The 19,330-nt window shown below is 61.0% G+C and overlaps 1 protein-coding gene across 3 annotated transcripts; it reads left to right on the top strand.

The window, feature by feature from the left end:
* Positions 1–3: 3 nt before the first annotated feature.
* On the top strand, positions 4–18,123 carry SPPL2B (signal peptide peptidase like 2B). 3 transcript variants are annotated; one of them, XM_012769394.3, is made up of 15 exons: positions 4–148; positions 5,287–5,406; positions 7,120–7,302; positions 8,366–8,455; positions 8,635–8,774; positions 9,323–9,462; positions 9,536–9,632; positions 10,241–10,357; positions 11,778–11,859; positions 12,317–12,391; positions 12,527–12,589; positions 12,670–12,769; positions 13,353–13,430; positions 15,994–16,154; positions 17,250–18,123. In XM_012769394.3, the coding sequence occupies exons 1-15, from the start codon at positions 11–13 to the stop codon at positions 17,532–17,534; spliced, it is 1,869 nt and encodes a 622-aa protein (XP_012624848.2). In that variant the 5' UTR covers positions 4–10; the 3' UTR covers positions 17,535–18,123. The 3 variants fall into 3 exon arrangements, with proteins under 3 accessions (XP_012624848.2, XP_012624850.2, XP_012624847.2); XM_012769396.3 differs by having other exon boundaries at positions 9,320–9,462; positions 15,994–16,217; positions 17,250–17,372; XM_012769393.3 differs by having other exon boundaries at positions 5–148; positions 9,320–9,462.
* The last annotated feature ends 1,207 nt before the right edge of the window (positions 18,124–19,330 follow it).

Below are 19,330 nucleotides of genomic sequence, written 5' to 3'. Positions count from 1 at the left end.
CGCGCAGCGCATGCGCCGGGCGCGGTGCCCCGGGGCGTTGCTGGGAAACATCTGCCGACGGCTGCGGCGGGGACCGGCGGACATGGCGGCGCTGGCGGCGGTGGCGCTGGCGCGGCTCTCGGTGGCCTTTCTGCTTCTCGCGGCCCAGGTGAGCGCCGCACCGGCCGCGCTGGCCCGCAGGCTGAGTCTCCCCGGGTCCTCGGCCCCCTGACCCCGTGCAGGACCCCGCCCGGCCCGGCTCAGGGGGGCCAGCATCGGGGATCCGCGGTCCTCTCGCGACTGGGGCCCGGCAGTGACCTTGCGCTCCGGTCCCGGGCTCTTGTCCCTTCCTCGTCTCGGAAGCCCTCCCCCGCTGCAGCGCCACTCCTCCCGGACCAAGTCTGAAGTTTGTGGCCCCTTCCCTCCCTGGGTTCTGGTTGTCGGTTTCGGGATCTCCAGCTGCCGCCGGGGACGCCCCTCTCGGGCTCTGTGGCTTTGGGTGGGTGGCTGCCCACTCCCCTCCGAACCTCCCTTTCCCCTTAGAGGGAATGGCACGGAGCTGGCTGGCGAGCCTCCGTCCTGGGGGTTGCGGTAAGAGCCCCGGAGACATCCCGCGCGTCCCCCGCAGCGAGCAGCCGAGAGCCCAGCCCGGGAACACAGTCGGATACCCGCCCCGTCTTTTACTCCGTGACCTTGGGCGAGGGAGCTCCTTGCTTTGAGCGTCAGTTGTCCATCCGCAGAAGAGTGTGGAGTGGATTCAGGAGGTGATGCGCAGGGTGTGGAGGTCGAGGACCAGTGTGCGCTGTGTCAACTGTGTGTCCTTTAACATCAAGGTTGTCGGGTTCTAGTGGGGGACAGTCCGTGAGATAACTATGAGATATGCAGGCATAAGTGCATCTTTTATTTCCAATCCTCCCTCTTTCCTGGGTTCCTTGGCTCAGGGAATTGTGCCCCTAGCAGCCCTACTAATGTGGCACTTGACTCCTCCTTAGAGTTCTGACTCCTACAAGGGCTCTCCAGCCCCTCTGTCTGTGGCTGCTTTTGTCACCGACATCCCTAGTCCGTTCTCAACACAGCAGGGCTGACCCCTTTCAAGGCATGTAGAGCTTGTCAGGTGAGAGCCATCCGGTTGTGAAGTGGCTGCTTGGGAAGCTGCCCGCCGGGAAGCTGCCCGCCTGAGACATATATAGTTCATTGCAGGCTCTTCACTCTATGGGCTTTTCTGTTACCCTGGAATGCCCTGTGCCGGGCTGTCCCTCTCCCTCACCAGCCCCTCTGACAGGCCCCCTGCACTGCCCTCATTGGTGTGTGAACCTCTCTGTTGACTCACCATCTGTGAGCAGTCTGAGGACAGGGACTTTGAGCTCTCCAGACATTTTGAAGGAGAGGAAACCAAGAGATGGAAGAAGATGTATGAGAACACTGTGGAGGGGGCTCAGTTTGCCTGGAAATGATTTTCAGAAGCAGTGGGACCGAGGGGTTTTCTGAAGGGTGGGAAGAAGTTTGGCAGGACAGGCAGGAGAGGAGGGTGTTGGAGACAAAGGGAGCAGCCGGAGCCGGGGCTGGGAGGTGTGAGACCTGGCCATCTGTGTGGGGTGGCTGCGGCTGGCGTGTAGGGTGGAATGATGCTTGAAGGGGGAGTTTACCCCCAAGAAAGCTGTCATGGCAAAGGAGGCCCCTCAGGCGGGCCTTGAAGGGAGGCTGGGGTTTCCCCCTCAGAGCATGAGGGCAGAGGCATAGGCCATCGGGAGTGGCTCCAGGCTGAGGATAAAGGACATGGCAGAGCCTGTGGCCTCCAAGGCTGGAGGCTGGGGTGGGCCGGGCAAGTCTAAGCGGGTGGTGGATGGTTCCCGGCACCGGGGAGCTTGGACTTTATCCTAGGCGAAGGGAACCCAGGATGTGTCTGAGGGATTACGGAGAGCGGGTGCGCCTGCCCTTCCTGGAACAGCAGCAGTAAACACACTCTGAGATGCTGCGTCCCCTGGGGGTGTGGTTCATGGAGGTGGAAATTTGAGTCCCTGCCCCCAAGTGTAGGATCGGCTCTTTGGGCAGGAGGCTGCTTGGCAACAATCCTAAATTCACTTGCTACTCTTTTGTGGCCACTGGCAAGGGGTCTTACCTCCCTAGGGACACCCCCCTCCTCCAATTACTACCATTGGTACAGGCCCCTGTCACTTGGCAGATCAGAGCTAAGGTCACTGCCCCTTCCCCAGCCTCACCTCTTCCCAAGCTTCCTGGGCACCTAATCTGTCACCTTCTTAGAAAGAAGACTGCTTCCCAGCCTGGACTCCCTTGTTTGTTTTAAAACTCCAGAGATATCCGACACAGTTTGTGGTAGTTCTGAAGTGTCGTAGTCTCCCTGGATGTTTCTAAATCTGCTTTGTAACCGAGAAGCATCTGGTCTGTAACCGTGGACGGTTCCGAGGTGGCTACCTGCGCTCTGGCCTGTCCTCAGTGCTCCTCCAGGTGCCAGCAGGCCCTGCTAGAACTCAGAGCCCTCTTAGAACCCTGTCTTTTGGAAGAACCTGTCCGGGTTCCTTTGACTCAGCAGGTGAGGAAATTGTATGCAGAGCGAGGTTCTCTGGCCTCGGGTAAAGGCATGGGCAGGTGTATTTTTGAGGGAAAACCAGTTTTGCAAATTGTGGGAAGGAAGATCTGTGAATGTGCTTTTGTGTTTTTGAAGGCCCTTTTTACAGAGAAGCAGTTGTGTCAATTCCCACTTTATACAAAAGACACTTCACCAAAAACCCTGATCCCGTGGAACAGGGGTTGGCAAGTGTTTTCCAGAAAGGACCAGGCAGTAAATGTCTTGCGCTTTGCAGGCCACGTGGTCTCTGTCACAGTTACTCAACTCTTCTGTTGTTGCTTCAGGGCTGGAGACCCTCTGCCCAGGAATGTACTAATAAAACTTTATTTACAAACGGAGAAGGTGGGCCGGGTTTGGTCTCTGGACTGTAGATTCCCGGCCCTTGCCTCGGCCCATAAACTCCCTCCTGGAGCAGGCGCCAGGGGGCTCTGAACGCTGGTTGGCCATGTTGAAAGGGGCACGCTCTGGGCCTGGCACCAGGGCCAGACTGAGGGGTGCCCTCAGGGGTGGGCTGTCTGGTGGGGAGAGCCTTGGAGAAGGGGCTCTGAGCTCTGCCTTTGGTTGGGAGGTGGGCTGGGGTAAGGGCAGGTGGGGGAAGGAAACTGCTTCAGCCGTGTACTCTGAGACCCTGGTCTACCTCAGACCACTCTTCTGCCCTTGCCTCCCGAGAGCTCTGGTGGCTCGGGCTCCACTCACCTGGCTCCTGCTCGGAGCCCTGTGTGAACCTGCTTTCCCCAGCTCCCGGGCAGGAGGGCACAGTTGTGGTCTCATTAGACTGCGGGGCCGGGGGCCTGGTCCTCACTCAAGATGAGACAGCCAGCAGAGCCCCAGAGCTGGTGCTCAGTGATGGGAGCACAGGGCTGGGGACTCACCAGCCTTGGCTGCTGGTTGGGTGGACTAGCGCCTGGGGGCTTGTGGTGCCAAGTGGTGGGTGTGGGGTCTTAGCCCCAGGCTGTGGGGACTGGGTGCTGTGGGCTCTCACCAGGCCCTGAGCCACGTCAGAGCTCCCCTCCCCAGCCCCTGACTTGGCAAAGCCACAGCCATGGTGGGGGCTGGGCTGTCTTGGTGTGGACTCCAAAATGCTGGCCTCACCACTAGGTGCAGGTCAGCGTCCATCTGCATGGTGCTCATTGTCAGGGTGGCAGCTGGTTTGTTTCCTTGACTGCTTCTTTTTTTTTTTTTTTTGAGACAGAGTCTTGCTTTGTTGCCCAGGCTAGAGTGAGTGCCATGGCGTCAGCCTAGCTCACAGCAACCTCAAACTCCTGGGCTCGAGTGATCCTCCTGCCTCAGCCTCCCGAGTAGCTGGGACTACAGGCATGCGCCACCATGCCCAGCTAATTTTTTATATATATATCAGTTGGCCAATTAATTTCTTTTTATTTATAGTAGAGACGGGGTCTCGCTCTTGCTCAGGCTGGTTTTGAACTCCTGACCTTGAGCAATCCGCCCGCCTCGGCTTCCCAAGAGCTAGGATTACAGGCGTGAGCCACAGCGCCCGGCCTCTTTCTATTTTTTTATAGTAGAGACGGGGTCTCGCTCAGGCTGGTTTTGAACTCCTGACCTTGAGCAATCCGCCCGCCTCAGCCTCCCAGAGTGCTAGGATTACAGGCGTGAGCCACCTCGCCCAGCCCCTTGACTGCTTCTGTGGCAGATCCCCAGGGACGCCAGGGGACATGGTTCTCTCTCTGCCCCAGGAAGTTCACAGCCTGGGGAGGGGCAAGGAGATTCCGAGGGGGCCATAGGAGGCCAGAGTGTGCAGATGGGTGTCGGGGACTGGGCTGGGCTCTCCTGAGGGGCTCTCCCTCTGCGGGCCTGGGGTGCGTGGTATGGTAGAGCCACCAAGACCTGGGCCCCCACCCTGTGAGTCCCCCTGGTGACAGGCATTCCTGAGATGGTGGCTTCTCCCCCCTCCTTCAAAACGTAAGCCAAGAGGCAGGTCCATGTGGTGGGCGGGCCAGCCCTGCCTGCCCTGTCCCACCTGGGAGCTGGACTCTGCCTGCTGGGGTCTTGTGGGGAGCAGGAGTGGGGACAGCTGTCTGTTCTGCTGGTATCAGCATGACCTCAGCCTGCCTCGAGGAGGTGCAGCTCCCGGCCAGCCACTTAAGACCTGGGTGCCCTGTGGCCCCTTCGGCTGTCTGCTAACTGCTGTGCTTTTGGGGGGAGTGGAGGGGTGCTGACCTGGGGATCCCCCTGGCCAGTGTCCTAATGGACTAGTCATGTGACTGGGGCCCCAGTGGCCCCTGGGACATCAACAGCCAGTTTTCACGCAGGCTGTGGGTCAAAGACCATCTCCAAACATACCTGCTGGAAGCTCATCCAGGCCTCTGGCCTTGCCCTGTGGTAGAGGCCATTGTCCCCTGGCTACAGGTGACTGCCCAGGGCCTGGGGATGGATCTGCTGGCTTACTTTGTTCCTCCCTCTGAGGGTTCTTCCCGGGCTGCGGTGGTGCAATCCCAGTTTATTGATGTGGAAACTTAGGAGCCACAGAGAAGTGACCTGATACCCCTGTGGTCACAAGCCCGGGTCTCCCTGGGGAAGGCACGCTCTTCTGTGTTCTTGCCACGTGACCATGTGCGGTCATACCTTGCCTGTCCCATAGAAGGGAGGGAAACATCCCAAACCACCTTGTGGGCGTGGCCACCTGGGCCCTGTTTCTCGTGGGCCATCCAGTCCCTTGTGTCTCCTCCCTAGCTCCTCTGACCTCCGCCTTGTCACTGCAGGTGGCCTACAAGTACGGCATGGTGCACGTGATCTCTGAGGTTGGGGGCCCCAAAGGCAAAGACTACTGCATCCTCTACAACCCACAGTGGGCCCACCTGCCTCACGACCTCGGCAAGGCGGTGAGTGCCCACCGGGCTCCGGGCTCTCTTTGGGGCTCTCTGGGGACCCGTTTTGCTGGGAGCTGCCAGGGAGACCTGAGTTAGGAAATGGTGCCGTCTGGTCAGACGCAAGGGGCAGCCACTTGCTGCCAGGACTGCTGGGGTCTGGGGCATCCTGAGATGAGTCCCAGCCTCAGTTTTCTTGGTTGTAAACGAAAGCTGTCCAGAGGGACGTCTGAGCTCAGGCACGTGCTGCTCTGTGCCAGGGTCCTTGTAGCGCACGGGGAAAGACCAAGGAGTCCTGTGAGGAATCACTGAGGGCAGGCGGGGCGCTGGGGACGAGCCCACATCCCTTGGTGGTATGGCTGTCACTCCTCAAGCCAGAGGCCCCGGGTAAGCTCTGGCAGGGGAGCGTCTGCAGGCGGCTGGTTGATGCCGTCGATCTATCGACATCTCACCTGAGAGGCCGCAGCTCCCTCTGCCTGTGCCTCCCCTGCCCTCCGGTGGTCCCGAGAGGGGTGTCCTCCACGCCGCCGCCTCCCCACTTTCTCTCTGCCCTTCGCACCGTGTGTGCATGTGAGCTGGTGTGAGCGCCTGTGTGCACGTGTGTATGTCTACGTGTATGTGGGTGTGTGTTTGTGTGCCTATGTGCTCACTTACATCTGAGTGGATGTGTGTATGTGAGCACCTGTGTGTGCCTGTGTGCATGCATGTGTACGTGTTTGTGCTCGTTCATGTGTGCTGTGAGTGTATATATGCAAAGGTGTCTTTTGTGTGCGTGTGTGCCTTTAAGAGTGTGCATGCATGTATACGTGTGTGCTTGTTATGTGTGCTGTGTGTGAGAGCATGTGTGTTTACACATAGGTGCCTTGTGTGTGTGTGCATGTGCTCACTTCTCCTGGGCAGGAGCCTTGCTTTCTCCACTTGGGGACTCCTCCTCAGCACAAGGTGGGGACCTCCTTGGTCTTGCTGGATGAATGGTGACACCACCACAGTTGGGGACCCTGAACCAAGCATAGATGTTTGGAGGAAGCTCTAGTCTGGTTAAGACCTTGTGGCTGGACACGGGCCTCCCATCAGTACGTGTTACGTGGGCACTGACAGAGGAGCCAGCAGGGGGACAGACATGTGCCAAGCCCAGCTGTGCCTCCCCAACCCTGGGGCTCGAGAGGCGCTGGCCCTGCTCCCCGGCTGGCAGCGGGATGGGCAGCGACTGGCTTTCCGGCCAGGTTCTGGGGTGCAGCAGGTTGTAGGCCCAAAGCGTGGGGCCCCAGGCTTGGGATGGCAGACGCAGGCTGTAGCTCAGCTCTGTCCCACGGGGTCTGCTGGACCTGGGGTGTCTCAGCCTCCGCGTGGGCAGACATGTGGGGACTTCTCCCTGGGCTGCTGGAGCTTCCTGCTTAAGGACTGCTTGGCAGACAGGGAGAGCCAAGTCCTTCTCAGCGATACTGTGCCTTGGGCCACTAGCGCCCCCAGTGGCCCTGCAGATCTTGCCCGAGCCCTCTCCAGATGAGCCCAGTGCTGTCCAGCCGCTGGGGCTGCTGGTGGCAGACAGCTCAAGGCAGCCCTGCCCGGCCCCACTGTCTGTTGTCACTCGTGGGCTGAGACCACGTGGGGAGCTCAAGTCCGGGTGTCAGGGAATTGTGGGTGGCTGGCGAGTGGTCTGGGCAGTTGTCCCTGATAGCGTGGTTCTAGGAAGCCTTCCAACTCTTCTAGCAGTGGTGTCCCCCCCAGTCTCTCCTGCAGCTGCGCAACTGGACAGCCTCCATGCTCTGCTCTCCCGCCGACCTCCCCGCCCACGGCTTCATCAACCAGATCCCCATGGTGGCTCGTGGCAACTGCACCTTCTACGAGAAAGTGAGGCTGGCGCAGGGCAGCGGGGCGCGCGGGCTGCTGGTTGTCAGCAAGGAGAAGCTGGTACGGTACCCCCCGCAACCGGGGGACTGGGCCAGCGCGCCTTGGTCCCCACCCGCCTTGCCAGGGCCCAGGGGCTTCTCACTGTGGTAGGCCCTCTGTGTGGAGGAGCCCACGAGCCAGTGGTGGGGGTGCTGGGGGAGTCGGGGGTGCTGGTGGCAGGGCCAGTGTTCACGGCTGGTGTCGCAGCTGGGGCCATGGACCTGCACACTGGTCTTGCAGGAGCCTGTCTAGAACAGTCCTGGGGGCGGCTGGAGACCCCACCCTCCAGCAGCCTCAACGTGGGCATGGGGTGACTCTGAGGAGTGGGTGGCATGGCCCCCAAGCCGGCTTCTCCCCCGGCATCCCGGCGTTCCAGCCTGTGGACTGGCCCAGCCCAGGCCTGGCAGTGGGCTCACGGGCTCACGGCTGTGGTCTCTGCCAAGTGGCCCAAAGCCCAGTCTCAGTTTCCTTTCTGCACAGCAGGGCTGTGGCTGCAGCTGGACCCTGTCAGGGCAGCAGCAGCCAGGGCTGGGCCAGTGCAGTTTTGGGGTGGGAAGGGGCAGGCTTGGGGATTCCCTTGCAGTCCTGCCTGTGGCTGCGCTGGCCTGGCTCCTTCCCAGGGGCCTGGCGTGGGGTGGGGCTTACAGCAGCACGGGCCTGGACAGAGCAGTGTAAGCCCCTAGTGGCGCCGGACTCAGACTGGCTTATGGGCACTGGGTGGTAGTGAGGCTGGGCCACCTCTGGGACCCACAGGTCCTCTGTGGGGCAAGCCTCACAGGACGTGTCTGTGCAGCCAGTGAGCCACATGCCTGGGGGAGGGGCTGGTGGCCTTTTTTAAGCCTGACGGCCTTGGATTAAGTGGGGACGGGTCTCAGTGCCCTCGGATCTCACTGCCGCGCAGTCCTGCTGGAGGCTGTCGGGTGCCATGGTGGGACGTGTGGGCTCACCCTGCCTGCACCTGAGCTCCAAGCGAGGGTCCCTGGAGAGGAGGCAGCTGGGACGGGCTGGGAGCCCATTCACTGCTGTGAACAGTTTGGCCTCCCCCATTGCTCTCGGGGTGACGGTCCCTCTGTCCTTGGTCCAGGTCCCCCCGGGTGGCAACAAGACGCAGTATGACGAGATTGGCATTCCCGTGGCCCTGCTCAGCTACAAAGACATGCTGGACATCTTCAGGGTAGGCTCGGCCGCCCGCTCAGGCCGGGGGCTCCAGGGCAGGGTGGGCAGGGGGCTCGGGATGGCTGCCGGGGGTCCTTGCCCAAGTCAGTACAGTCAGGAGCGGGAGGTGAGGGCATGGCCCCTGCAGGGTGGGGTCCCCAGCCGCCACACTCAGCCCTGGCATATTCTCCGAGGCAGCGTTTCGGCCGTGCGGTGCGGGTGGCGCTGTACGCCCCGAACGAGCCGGTGATGGACTACAACATGGTGGTCATCTTCATCATGGCCGTGGGCACTGTCGCCATCGGGGGCCACTGGGCCGGGAGCCGGGACGTGAAGAAGTGAGTCCACATGCTCTGCCTGCATGCGTGACAGGTGGCGGCTCTGATGCTGGCAAAAGGGCTGGGTCGCCCTCAGTGTGGGTGGGGTAGGGCTGGGGAGCAGAACGTTCCTCTCTCTTCCTGTCGGAAACAGTCACTGAAGCTTCGGCCCTTGGGTGGGTCGGGGCTCCCCTCCCTGCAGCCCTTCCCCAGAGGACTTTGAGCTGCCATCTTAGTCCTTGCGAGGTCCTTGGAGCAGGACCTGGCTTTGGATGCCCTCGTTGAGGTAGATGCCAGGGACACGGGGAGTTGAGCGATGTGGCCAGTGTGGCGCGTGGCAGTGGGGCAGTGGCTCCTGCCAGCCCCCTCGTCCTGACGAGCCACCTGTATCTGGGGTCACTTCTGCAGGACACGTGGGTCACACCAGCCTCTGGCCTGGCCACATGGCTGCCTGGGGATCCGTCCCCTGGACGTTGGTCCTCAGCAGTGTGGTCTCTTCCTCCACCCTGGGCACATTTGGAGTTGTGTCTGTCCAGGTGCCCTGTGATCCCTTTATGTCTCCCAAGAAGGTACATGAAGCACAAGCGGGACGACGGGCTGGAGAAGCAGGAGGACGAGGTGGTGGACGTGACGCCGGTCATGACCTGCGTGTTCGTGGTCATGTGCTGCTCCATGCTGGTGCTGCTCTACTACTTCTACGACCACCTCGGTGCGGCCGGCCTCCGGCGGGGGGTGGGGGGTGGCGGCTGGGGGACTCCCGCCTGATGGCCACATCCCCACAGTCTACGTCGTCATCGGGATCTTCTGCCTGGCGTCCGCCACGGGCCTGTACAGCTGCCTGGCGCCCTTTGTGCGGAGGCTGCCGTTCTGCAAGTGCAGGTGAGCCTGTCCCCACCCCACCCTCCTGCACTGGGCCTCTCCTGGTTCCAGCAGCTTCTGGCTCCTGTCTCAGGTCCCCTCCCCTCCTGACACGCTGTCTGGCGAAGCTATGAACAGACCCCACCTACCCCCACAGGGGCCAAGTGTGGAAGAGGATGAGGGGCATGGGGTGTCCTGGGCTGACTCGGGCCTCTGTGGGCTCCGAGGGGGTCTCTGGGTCAGCCCTTCGCAGGGCCCCCCAGCTGTCTGCAGCCCTGGAGCTTGGTCTGGCTCTTGCGGGGTACATGGGGGGCTGCCGGAGGGTCTCTGGTTAGGGCTGGGTTAGTATCTGGGGAGCTGGGCTTGTCCCGGAACAGCGGGTAGAACAGAGCAGGCAGGGCCTCTGGGGGAGACCTGGGAGGATGGGGGCTCTGCAAGCAGCCCAAGATCCCCGTGCCTGCCCCGTGCCAGGCTCTGTCGTGACCCGGGGGCGATGAGTCCAAGGAGGGGAGGGCAGGACTGGGTCATGGGGCAGCTCTGGGGGCCTCAGCAGAGCGGCAGCGGGGTGGGGGTGGTGGGCTTCTTGGTGGTGGTGGGGGTCGGCTCTCTGACCTCCCTGTCCCCGCCAGGGTGCCCAACAATAGCCTGCCCTACTTCCACAAGCGCCCTCAGGCCCGCATGCTGCTCCTGGTGCTCTTCTGTATGGCCGTCAGCATGGTGTGGGGCATCTTCCGCAACGAGGACCAGTGAGTGCCATCCCCTCCCCGGCCCCTACTGGGCTGCGGGCCACCACCCCCTCCCATGCCTGTCCTCAGATGCTCTGGAAGGCCCCCGCTCCCCCTCCCTGGAGGCCACTCAGGGCAGCCTGGAGCAGGATGAAAGGCCCTGCCTGCTGCCGCGTCCAGTTTCACTGGGCTTGTCTGGGTGCCATGCGACCTGATTGGATCTGGGTGGGAGAGGCCTCGACTCCCCTGGCCCGGTGCCCGGCCCTCCACACGCCTGGGCAGGGCTGGGGGACATTGCCCAGAGCACTGTCCTCGCTGCAGGCCCCAGGGCCCAGGCTCCACCGACACCTGATCCTCCTGTCCTGCCTGCCATGGCCTCCAAGCAGTGGCAGGAGGAGGGGCGGGCGCCATCCCCAGCACTAACTCGCCACGTGTCACCGGCTTGTGGGTGCCTCCGGCTGGCCTCCCCGGTGAGGCAGCACGCCTGGCGCCGTGGCCGAGGACAGAGCCACCTGTCCCTGCCCAGCTCCCCCGCTGTTGGTGACACCATCTGGGCTTCCTCTGAGCCTTTCCCGAGGCAGCCAAATGCTCTTGGCTTCAGCGCTGATCGGAGCCACAACAGATTTGACTGGCAGAAGGAAAACGTGAAAATATTTTGAGTCCTTTGTACACAAAGAGAAAACGAACTTTTTCAGTTAAATCGGAGCCAGGAAACTCTCTGTATTGTGTGGAATTAGAACAGGCCAAGGTTTCCCGCCGCGTCTGGGCGCGTGCAGCGTGGCCCTCCGAAACCGGCTTCGGAAGCCTCTTTGTTCTCGACAGCTGCGCTGCCCAGGAGATATTTTTATCTCACTTTCAAATGAAGCATCTGATGCTTGGAGGCTCTGAGCAACCCCAGACGTGACTTGCCCAGCGAGTGGCAGGCAGGCCCCGAATCCAGGGGGCCGGGCTGGTGGGAAGGAGGCGAGGAGAGAGCGTGATGGTGGGGGCCGTGCGTGGCCTCTTAAGGAAGCATTTTTGTGTTTTGTCCCCTGGGCACCCAGTGGCCGACCCAGAGATTCCGTGTGACGGTGGGTGTAGGTTTCACTCTAACGAGTAGCTGGGACAGAGCCCAGTCCCCCCAGCACACGCACCTGATGCCCGCCCTGCCTGCGCTCTGTGATCTGTGAAGACCTGCTGTCCCCAGCCCTGTGTGTCTGCCCCTCGGTGTGGGGCGTCAGCAGCCCGGCTCTGTCCCTGTGTGACAAGGGGCTCCTCCCTGCCTTCCTCGGTGTCCTGCTCTGGGCAGGTGGGATGGTGGCTTGGACAGTTGGTGGCTGAGGTGGCCGAGGAGCGAGGGACCCTGAGGGTGTGGCTGGTTGGTGGAGGATGAGGCCGGGGTGCAGAGTCTTTGGTCATCGAGGAGCCCCTGCCCCGGCAGTGACATGGCGTTGCCTTCTAGGTGGGCCTGGATTCTGCAGGACGCCCTGGGCATCGCCTTCTGCCTCTACACGCTGAAAACCATCCGGCTTCCCACGTTCAAGGTGAGCAGTGGGGTCCGGGCTGCAGGGCGTGGGTCCAGCGATGGCACCTGGGTTAATTTCTCACTGGACTGAGTGACAGGAAGCAGCTTGGCCTCCAGGGGCCGCTCAGCCCTGCTGTCCGGGAAAGGGCTTCCTTTGAGTTTTAGGGAATAGAAACAGACGTTAGGGGTGCTCACCAGATGGGGACGCCCCCCTTCACTTCGGTTGTCCTTGAACCTTGACCTGAAGTTGCTTCCAAACCACTTTCCCTCTTATTACCATGGGGACTGAACTTGCTTGGCTCAGACTTTCCTGTAAAAGACTCAGGAAAATGAGGGGATGGCAGGGGCATGTCCTGGGCTGGGCCTTTGGGGCATGTCCCAGGTGGTGCATTGGGGTGTGTCCTGGGTGGGGGTGTGTCCCCAGCAGGGGCGTGTTCTGGGCGGGCGCTGCCCCTCTCAGGCTGTGGCTTCCCCAGGCCTGCACGCTGCTGCTTCTGGTGCTCTTCCTCTACGACATCTTCTTCGTGTTCATCACGCCCTTCCTGACCAAGGTAGGTGCCCTGTGGCCCTGCCCTGCCCCCTCCCCCTTCCCTGCCCCACCCAGAAGGCACCGCTGTGTCACCGCCAGGGCGGGGGCTCTGCGATGACCCGGAGCCCCACCCCACCTTGACACCTGTCTTGTGCAGAGCGGGAACAGCATCATGGTTGAGGTGGCCACCGGGCCCTCGGACTCAGCCACCCACGAGAAGGTATGTCCTCCTGCCATGTGGGTTGGGGAGTTCCCTGGCGTGGCAGGTCTTGGAGGAGGCGTCTCCTTCCTTCTCTGCAGCTGCCCATGGTCCTGAAGGTGCCCAGACTGAACTCCTCACCTCTGGCCCTGTGTGACCGGCCCTTCTCCCTGCTGGGCTTCGGAGACATTTTGGTGCCAGGTATCGAGGCTGGTGGGGCACGGGGGTCCATGCTCCAGACAGGCCCCAGCAGGCACTGAGCTAGCCTTCCTGTGGGGCAGGGCCTACTGAGCCCAAGCCCGGCCCCTGGGCCACCCAGGTCAGCCTTGGGAGTGACCAGCCTGGGCAGAGGTGAGCCCAGGACTCCAATTTGGCAGGGGTGGGCATCAGGGCTGGTGCCTCGGTAGGGGGTCCCTCCCTGGTGGGTTCCTCAGGATCCGGGTGGCCTAGGGAGCTCATTGGCAATCCTAGTCACAGCTGTGTTGCCTTGTTGGGGACTGCCTGCTGCAGAAGGCTGAGTGTGTCCTTGCCTGTCCCCCAGGGTCCCTGTGGGGTTCATGCTCGCTCACTGTCTCAGTTCACCTACAGAGTATCCGGTGGTAGAACTATCCCAGTTCTACCAAAGCTAGTGGTGTGGCCTCCTGTGAAATGACAGTGATGGCCGTGTGCCCAGCAGGCGTTCAGAGGCAGCCTAGTTCTTCCCAGAGAAATGCCTGCCCCAAGGTTCTGGGGCAGACCGGATGCCCTTTGGCAACTGGGTAAGTCTCTGCCCTCCTCTCCCCAGGGCTGCTTGTGGCTTACTGTCACAGGTTCGATATCCAGGTGCAGTCCTCCCGGGTGTACTTCGTGGCCTGCACTATCGGTATGTAACCCACACATGGCCTTGGGGCCCAGGCCATGACAAGGGCTGGGAGCTGCAACCCCCACACCCCGTACTCAGCCTCCCTCCTACCTCTAACCCTAACCCTCAGCCTAGCCCTGCCCCCGCCCCTGCCCCTAGCCCTAGCTGCTCCAGAAGCTGGACTTCCCAGTGGCGCGGCCTTGTGCCGGCATCACCACCCTTTTGCTCACTTTCCACGGCTTCTGTTCTCTTCTGGTTTTTTCCTGATGTTTTTTCTTGTCTCCACTTCTTTGCCTCGGCTTCCGCTTATTTTGTTAACCAAACCATTGACACAGAAGAGCTGTTTCTGTGGGGGCCAGGTTGTCTGTAACATTTCCAAAGCGGTTTGCTCCGCCCAGGGGCTCTTGCACACACATGCTTTCTCCTGCGCGGTGCACACGTATGCTGCAGGAGAGCCAGGCCGCGGAGCACATGCTGGACCCCTCCTTCCGCTGCGCCTCCACCCTCAGTCTGCGCCCGTTCCCCGGCACTGCAGTGGCACCATGTCCCCCGGTCTTCTCTGCCTGTCGCACAGACCGCGGTCCTTCCTCGAGGTTTTACAGTCTTTATCCTTAAAAATGCAACTGCAGAGATTTTCCTCTCTGCTGAACCACAACTTGTCATAATAGTTCCTATGAGTCTTTTCATCGCAAGCATTTAGATCTTTATAGGAGACACATTCTTTTCTCTGTGAAGGTACGGATAGTTTAAAATTGATAAATAGGGTGGTGCGGTGACTCACACCTCTGATCCCGGTACTTTTGGAGGCCGAGGTGGCAAGATCACTCAAGGCCAAGAGTTTGAGACCAGCCTGGGAAACATAGCGAGACCCTGTTTCTGTAAAAAATTTTTAAAATTGGCTGGGCGAGGTGGCTCACACCTGTAATCCTAGCACTCTGGGAGGCTGAGGCGGGCGGATGGCTCGAGGTCAGGAGTTCGAAACCAGCCTGAGCAAGAGTGAGACTCTGTCTCTACTATAAATAGAAAGCAATTAATTGGCCAACTAATATATATAGAAAAAATTAGCCGGGCATGGTGGCGCATGCCTGTAGTCCTAGCTACTCGGGAGGCTGAGGCAGGAGGATTGCTTGAACCCAGGAGTTTGAGGTTGCTGTGAGCTAGGCTGACGCCACGGCACTCACTCTAGCCTGGGCAACAGAGTGAGACTGTGTTTCAAAAAAAAAAAATTTCTTTTTAAATTAGTTGAGCTTTATGATGAGTATCTATAGTCCCAGCTACTCGGGAGGCTGAGGCAGGAGGATTGCTTGAGGCCAGGAGTTGGAGGCTGCAGTGAGCTGTGATGATGCCACTGCACTCCAGCCTTGGTGACAGAGAGAGACCTTGTCTCAATAAAGTAAATAAATAAATGAAATAAAATAATAAAATATAGCAGTGTTCCTTATATAATTAAATTAATCAGAAATGGGATTATTAGAAAAAGCCATGAGGTAAAGCATAGTGACTAGAGATGGCTCTTTTTCCCTGGAGAAAGTGTTGTAGAAAATCTATTTTCTTGTCGCTTTTTATTTTGAAATAATTTCAAATTGCCATTTGCAAGGTTAGTACAAAGAAGGTATGTATGTCCCGGTCTCAGATTTATTGACTGTTAACATTTCTTCACATTTCACATATTAGAGTCTCACTGACTTCACAGGGACTTATATACATTCTGCCCTCTGCATCCACACGTCAACCAAACATGGATCAAAATACGCAGAAAAACACGGGTCTGAATGTCCCCGTAGTGAGCGCAGACAGATCTGTTTTCTCGTCATCACTCTGAACGGGCACTGTGGCAGCTGCTCACACAGCACTGGCGTCGCGTTAGCTCTTGCAGGAAACCCAGCGGTGACCCAGCACAGGGCGGGACGTGCGCAGGTCACATGCAAACCCTGGGCCACTTGTGTCAGGGACTTGGGCATCTGTGGAGTTCCGTGCCCGAGGGGTCCTGGGACGCCGGCCACGCGCACGTGTGTGGACTTGTGCGCACACGAAAGTCGCAGCATCTTTCTGGCCTGTGAGAGCAACTTGCAGACACTGTCCCTGTTCCCCTAAATGCTTCCCTGGGTCTTTCCTTTACTGTGACCAAGAACAAGGACATCTTTTTCTGTGGCTGAAGGTTGGGTTTTCTAGCTACGTAGCTGCGTTTCTGTAGTAACGTTTTTCTGACTAAAGGTGCATAAACCTAGCTCCTTGGCCCAGCTCCTGGCTCCTTCTCTGGCCTCTTCTGAGATCCGGACTCTTCCTGCCACTGTGGCTGCTGCCCCAGAGCCTCCTCCTCCCTGTCCCCTTCTGCACACCATGCCCTGTCTGCTGCCCTTTCATCACCTCTGTGACCCCCAACCCCTCTCACCTACTGAGGCAGCGGTGCAGTAGGCATGTGTCCCCAGAAGTGCTGGAAGGATCCATGTGCCTGGGGATGTGTGTGACCCCACTGCCCGCTTTTCCCAGCCCGCGTCCCCTCTGTCCTCCCCTGTTGGTTCCTCCCGCTCAGCTCAGGGCTGTGGCCCCAGCTGGCCGAGGTGACACCCTTCTCTCCCTCCAGCCTACGGCATTGGCCTCCTGGTGACGTTCATGGCCCTGGCCCTCATGCAGCGCGGCCAGCCCGCCCTGCTCTACCTGGTGCCCTGCACACTGGTGACCAGCTTCGCCGTGGCGCTGTGGCGCCGGGAGCTGGGCGCGTTCTGGACGGGCAGCGGCTTTTCGGTGAATACCAGTTTGCTATGACTGTCTGCAAGAAATAACGAATAAGCCCTAACTAGGGTTAAAGTTGAGTAAGACCTGCTAGTATTTAAGCCCTGCGCCTGGCGCGTTCCATGGTCGGGTCCCCCATGCCTGGAAGGTTTTGCTTTGGGTGCTGAATGCGTGCGGCTCCCGTGCGGGGTGCCCCGAGGGTGCACGCGGCCCGTCCGGTGTGAGTTTGCTCACCTAAGGCTGTTCCCCAAGCGCAGTGACGCCCTGCGTGGACATGAGGCCCCCTGCGCCTGCCATTGCAAATGCAGCGCCTTGCGTCGGGAGGAGGGTGGCCCTGACCTTCACGTGTGGGAACCGTGTCCCCATGCTGGGGTGTCTGGCAGTGAAATGCGCCGACGCAGGAAGGGGCTCAGGGGCGTGTGGCTTTTGCTTTTTTAAAACCCAGGAGGGAAGGAGTGGGCCCTTCCTGCATGACATGGAATGTGAACCTAACAGGGACGATGGCACGCCCTCCGCGTGCGCTGCCCCGGACGCTGGGAGCAGCCGCGGCAGGAATGGGCCTGCCAGACCCTCTGGCATCTGGATAAATGGTCCCGTGAATGAAGCGCCCTCCATGGGAAATGCCCCGTTCTCAGCGGTGCTGGTCACCTGGGGCGAAGCCAGGCCCTCCCGTGGGAGAGCGTGGGGCGGGCAGAGGCCCTGTGCCATGCTGGAGCTCGCAGGCACCGAGGTGGGGCCCACTGAGGCCAGGGTCTCTTTTCTGGTGGGTGTTGCCTTAACCACAAGAGTGAGGGGTCAGTTCTAGAAAGTTCAGGAGAAGCCAGGGACCAGAGGAAGGAGGGGCAGGCCAGGCCCCTGAGTGCTGAGGGGTTTTGGAGTCTGAGCTTTCTTCCCGGCCATGTGGCCATGTCGGCTCCCGGCCTCAGGAGACCTCGGACTTCCCTCTTCAGCAGCGTGGCCGGGGGCTGCCTCTCTCCCTGGGACGCCTTCCTGCTTGCCCCAAGCCTGAGTCCATGCCCTTTGGGGATAGTGGCTTGTTCTGCCCCCTTGGGGGCTGTGGGTGTTGGGTGTCCTGCTGCCCCCTCACTGGTGTCCCTTCTTTTGTAGAAAGACCTACCTCAGCCTCCCTGGGCCCTAGCCCTTGCTGACAGCCCGCAGCCTCCCAAGGACTCGGACGTGCCCCTGTCCCCGTCCCCGCAGCCTACTGGAGAAGAACCGGCCAAGTCTTCCCCACCTGCCGCCGAGCAGCCCCCGGAACCTGCCACGTCCGAGGAGACAGGGGCCACAGTCCCCTCGCAGGAGCCCAGGAGCCCGGCCGGCAGCGCCCCCGAACCCACAGGCCAGGACCTGGCCCAGCCTGGCCCTGAGGCCCAGCCTGGTGCCTTGGCCTAGGGGAGAGGGAGCAGGACTCGCCCGCCAAGCCCATAGGACAAGGACAGACGTGAGATGCCCGTGGATTACACCCTCCCGGCCGCCCCGCCCCATGGTGCTCACGGCCTCGTGAGGTCCTCGAGGGCCCCTCACGCCCTGCGCCCAGCTCACATGGCTGCCACGAGCCCTGGGCAGCGGGGTCTTCCTGGCCCCACCTTCCCCGTCCCTCTGCATGGCGGCGGGCTTGGTGGGCCACTGGCGCGTCCACATCTGGTGCTTCCTGCCGCTTCCCCAGAGCGCTGCTCCCGCCACGACGCCCAGGGCCCTGCTCTCAGGGCCCTGCTCTCGGCAGGCTCACCGGAGGAGCCGCTTCTGCCCCCAAGGCGCCTCTTTCCCTCTGGCTGGCCACACAGATTCCCTCTCACCCGCTGGCCGGCCTGAGACCGAGGTTCCTGCCACTGGGACGCAGACTCCGGGCTGGATGGCCTGTGAGGAGGATCAGGGCCGCGGACGGGCCACAGGGAGTGGACAGGCTGCTCCTTCTTGGCCCAGAGGCGCCACACACGCAGTTCTCCTGGTTTTAATAAAGTCACGACTTCTGGTTTTGGTAGTGTCGCCTCGCGGGGTGTGCGTCTCAGGCTGCCCTTCCAAGGGGCGGGTGCGAGGTCCCTGGAGCCCTGGAGGGGGCTGGCCGAGCACGGCGCTCAACTTCGTCTTCCACTCTGGTTGTCCCTGCGTCCGGCCTTTGCCAGCAGCTTCCCGACCCTCCCGTGCCGGCCCCCGCCCGCCCCGCCCCGCAGCAGCAGGCTGCGCTTTTCATCTCAGCAGCAAGGGCCCCCGGAATGTGCCGGCATGTTCTGGAGCTGGCCTGGGTCTTCTACCTCACCGACGGGGTGCTCTGGCGCCCACGGCACAGGTGCCCATGGTGGGACCAGCTGGGGCACAGCCGGCCACCAGGCCCCGACGCTCTTCTCCGTCACCTCGTGTGGTCACCTGCAGGGCAGCGTCCCCGTGGCCGCCCGTACGGGCGCCAGGACCCCAGCACCGCCCTCCCTGCCTTCGAAGCCTCCAGACCCGAGTCCAGAAGGGAGCTTCTGTCTGCGTCAAACAAGGCAGGGACCCCACCCACGCGGACAGCCCTGCGCGCGGTCTCGCCGTCCAGACGGAGGCGTCCTGGGCAAGCTGGGATCCGTTCAGAAAAATACCAGCACCAGAGACTTCAGTCCCATCTTTCCAGGGAAAAATGGTGGGTTTTTCCTCAAAAAAAGCAAAAGGTCAATGTCTCCTTTCTGTGTGTTCCTTAAAAAGCGCTGGGCGAACTGGAACAGAAGCGCATGGACTGCCCCCCACGGCTGCCGCTAGGACGGCCTGGGGCCTGGTGACCTGCTAGTGCCCGTGGGACTGCGCCTTAATTTAAGCCATTTCATACGTGGGGCCGCGGGGGGGTTTCTCTGCAGTGTCGGACGTGTGGCCAATGTCAAGGAGTCAGAGGCACTTTCCTTCCTCCAGTTTCCGTTGTACGTGTTGCCTGGCTTCTATTTGAGTGTCATAATTAAACACAGCGTTTGGTACCCGTGGCTCGGCCTCTCCCTCCCGCGTGGCCTGGGGCCTGGGGCCTGGGGCAGGGATGCAGCAGCTGCTTTGCTGAAGGGGGCTGGTTCCCACCTTGGGCGGATCAGGCTACTCGCCCTCAGGGTTCAGGCTTTGCCCATCAGGCTTCTCAGTTCTGCCTTTGTCACTGGAAGGCATCACAGACCACGTGTGACTGGGCGTGGCTGTGGCCACCATACGTGTATCCGTGGATACCCAAACTGGAA

This window comes from Microcebus murinus, chromosome 27 (genome assembly GCF_040939455.1).
Source record: "Microcebus murinus isolate Inina chromosome 27, M.murinus_Inina_mat1.0, whole genome shotgun sequence".
Lineage (NCBI taxonomy): Eukaryota > Metazoa > Chordata > Mammalia > Primates > Cheirogaleidae > Microcebus > Microcebus murinus.
The sequence above is the reverse complement of the archived record's forward strand: the minus strand, read 5'-3'. Positions and strand labels throughout refer to the sequence as shown.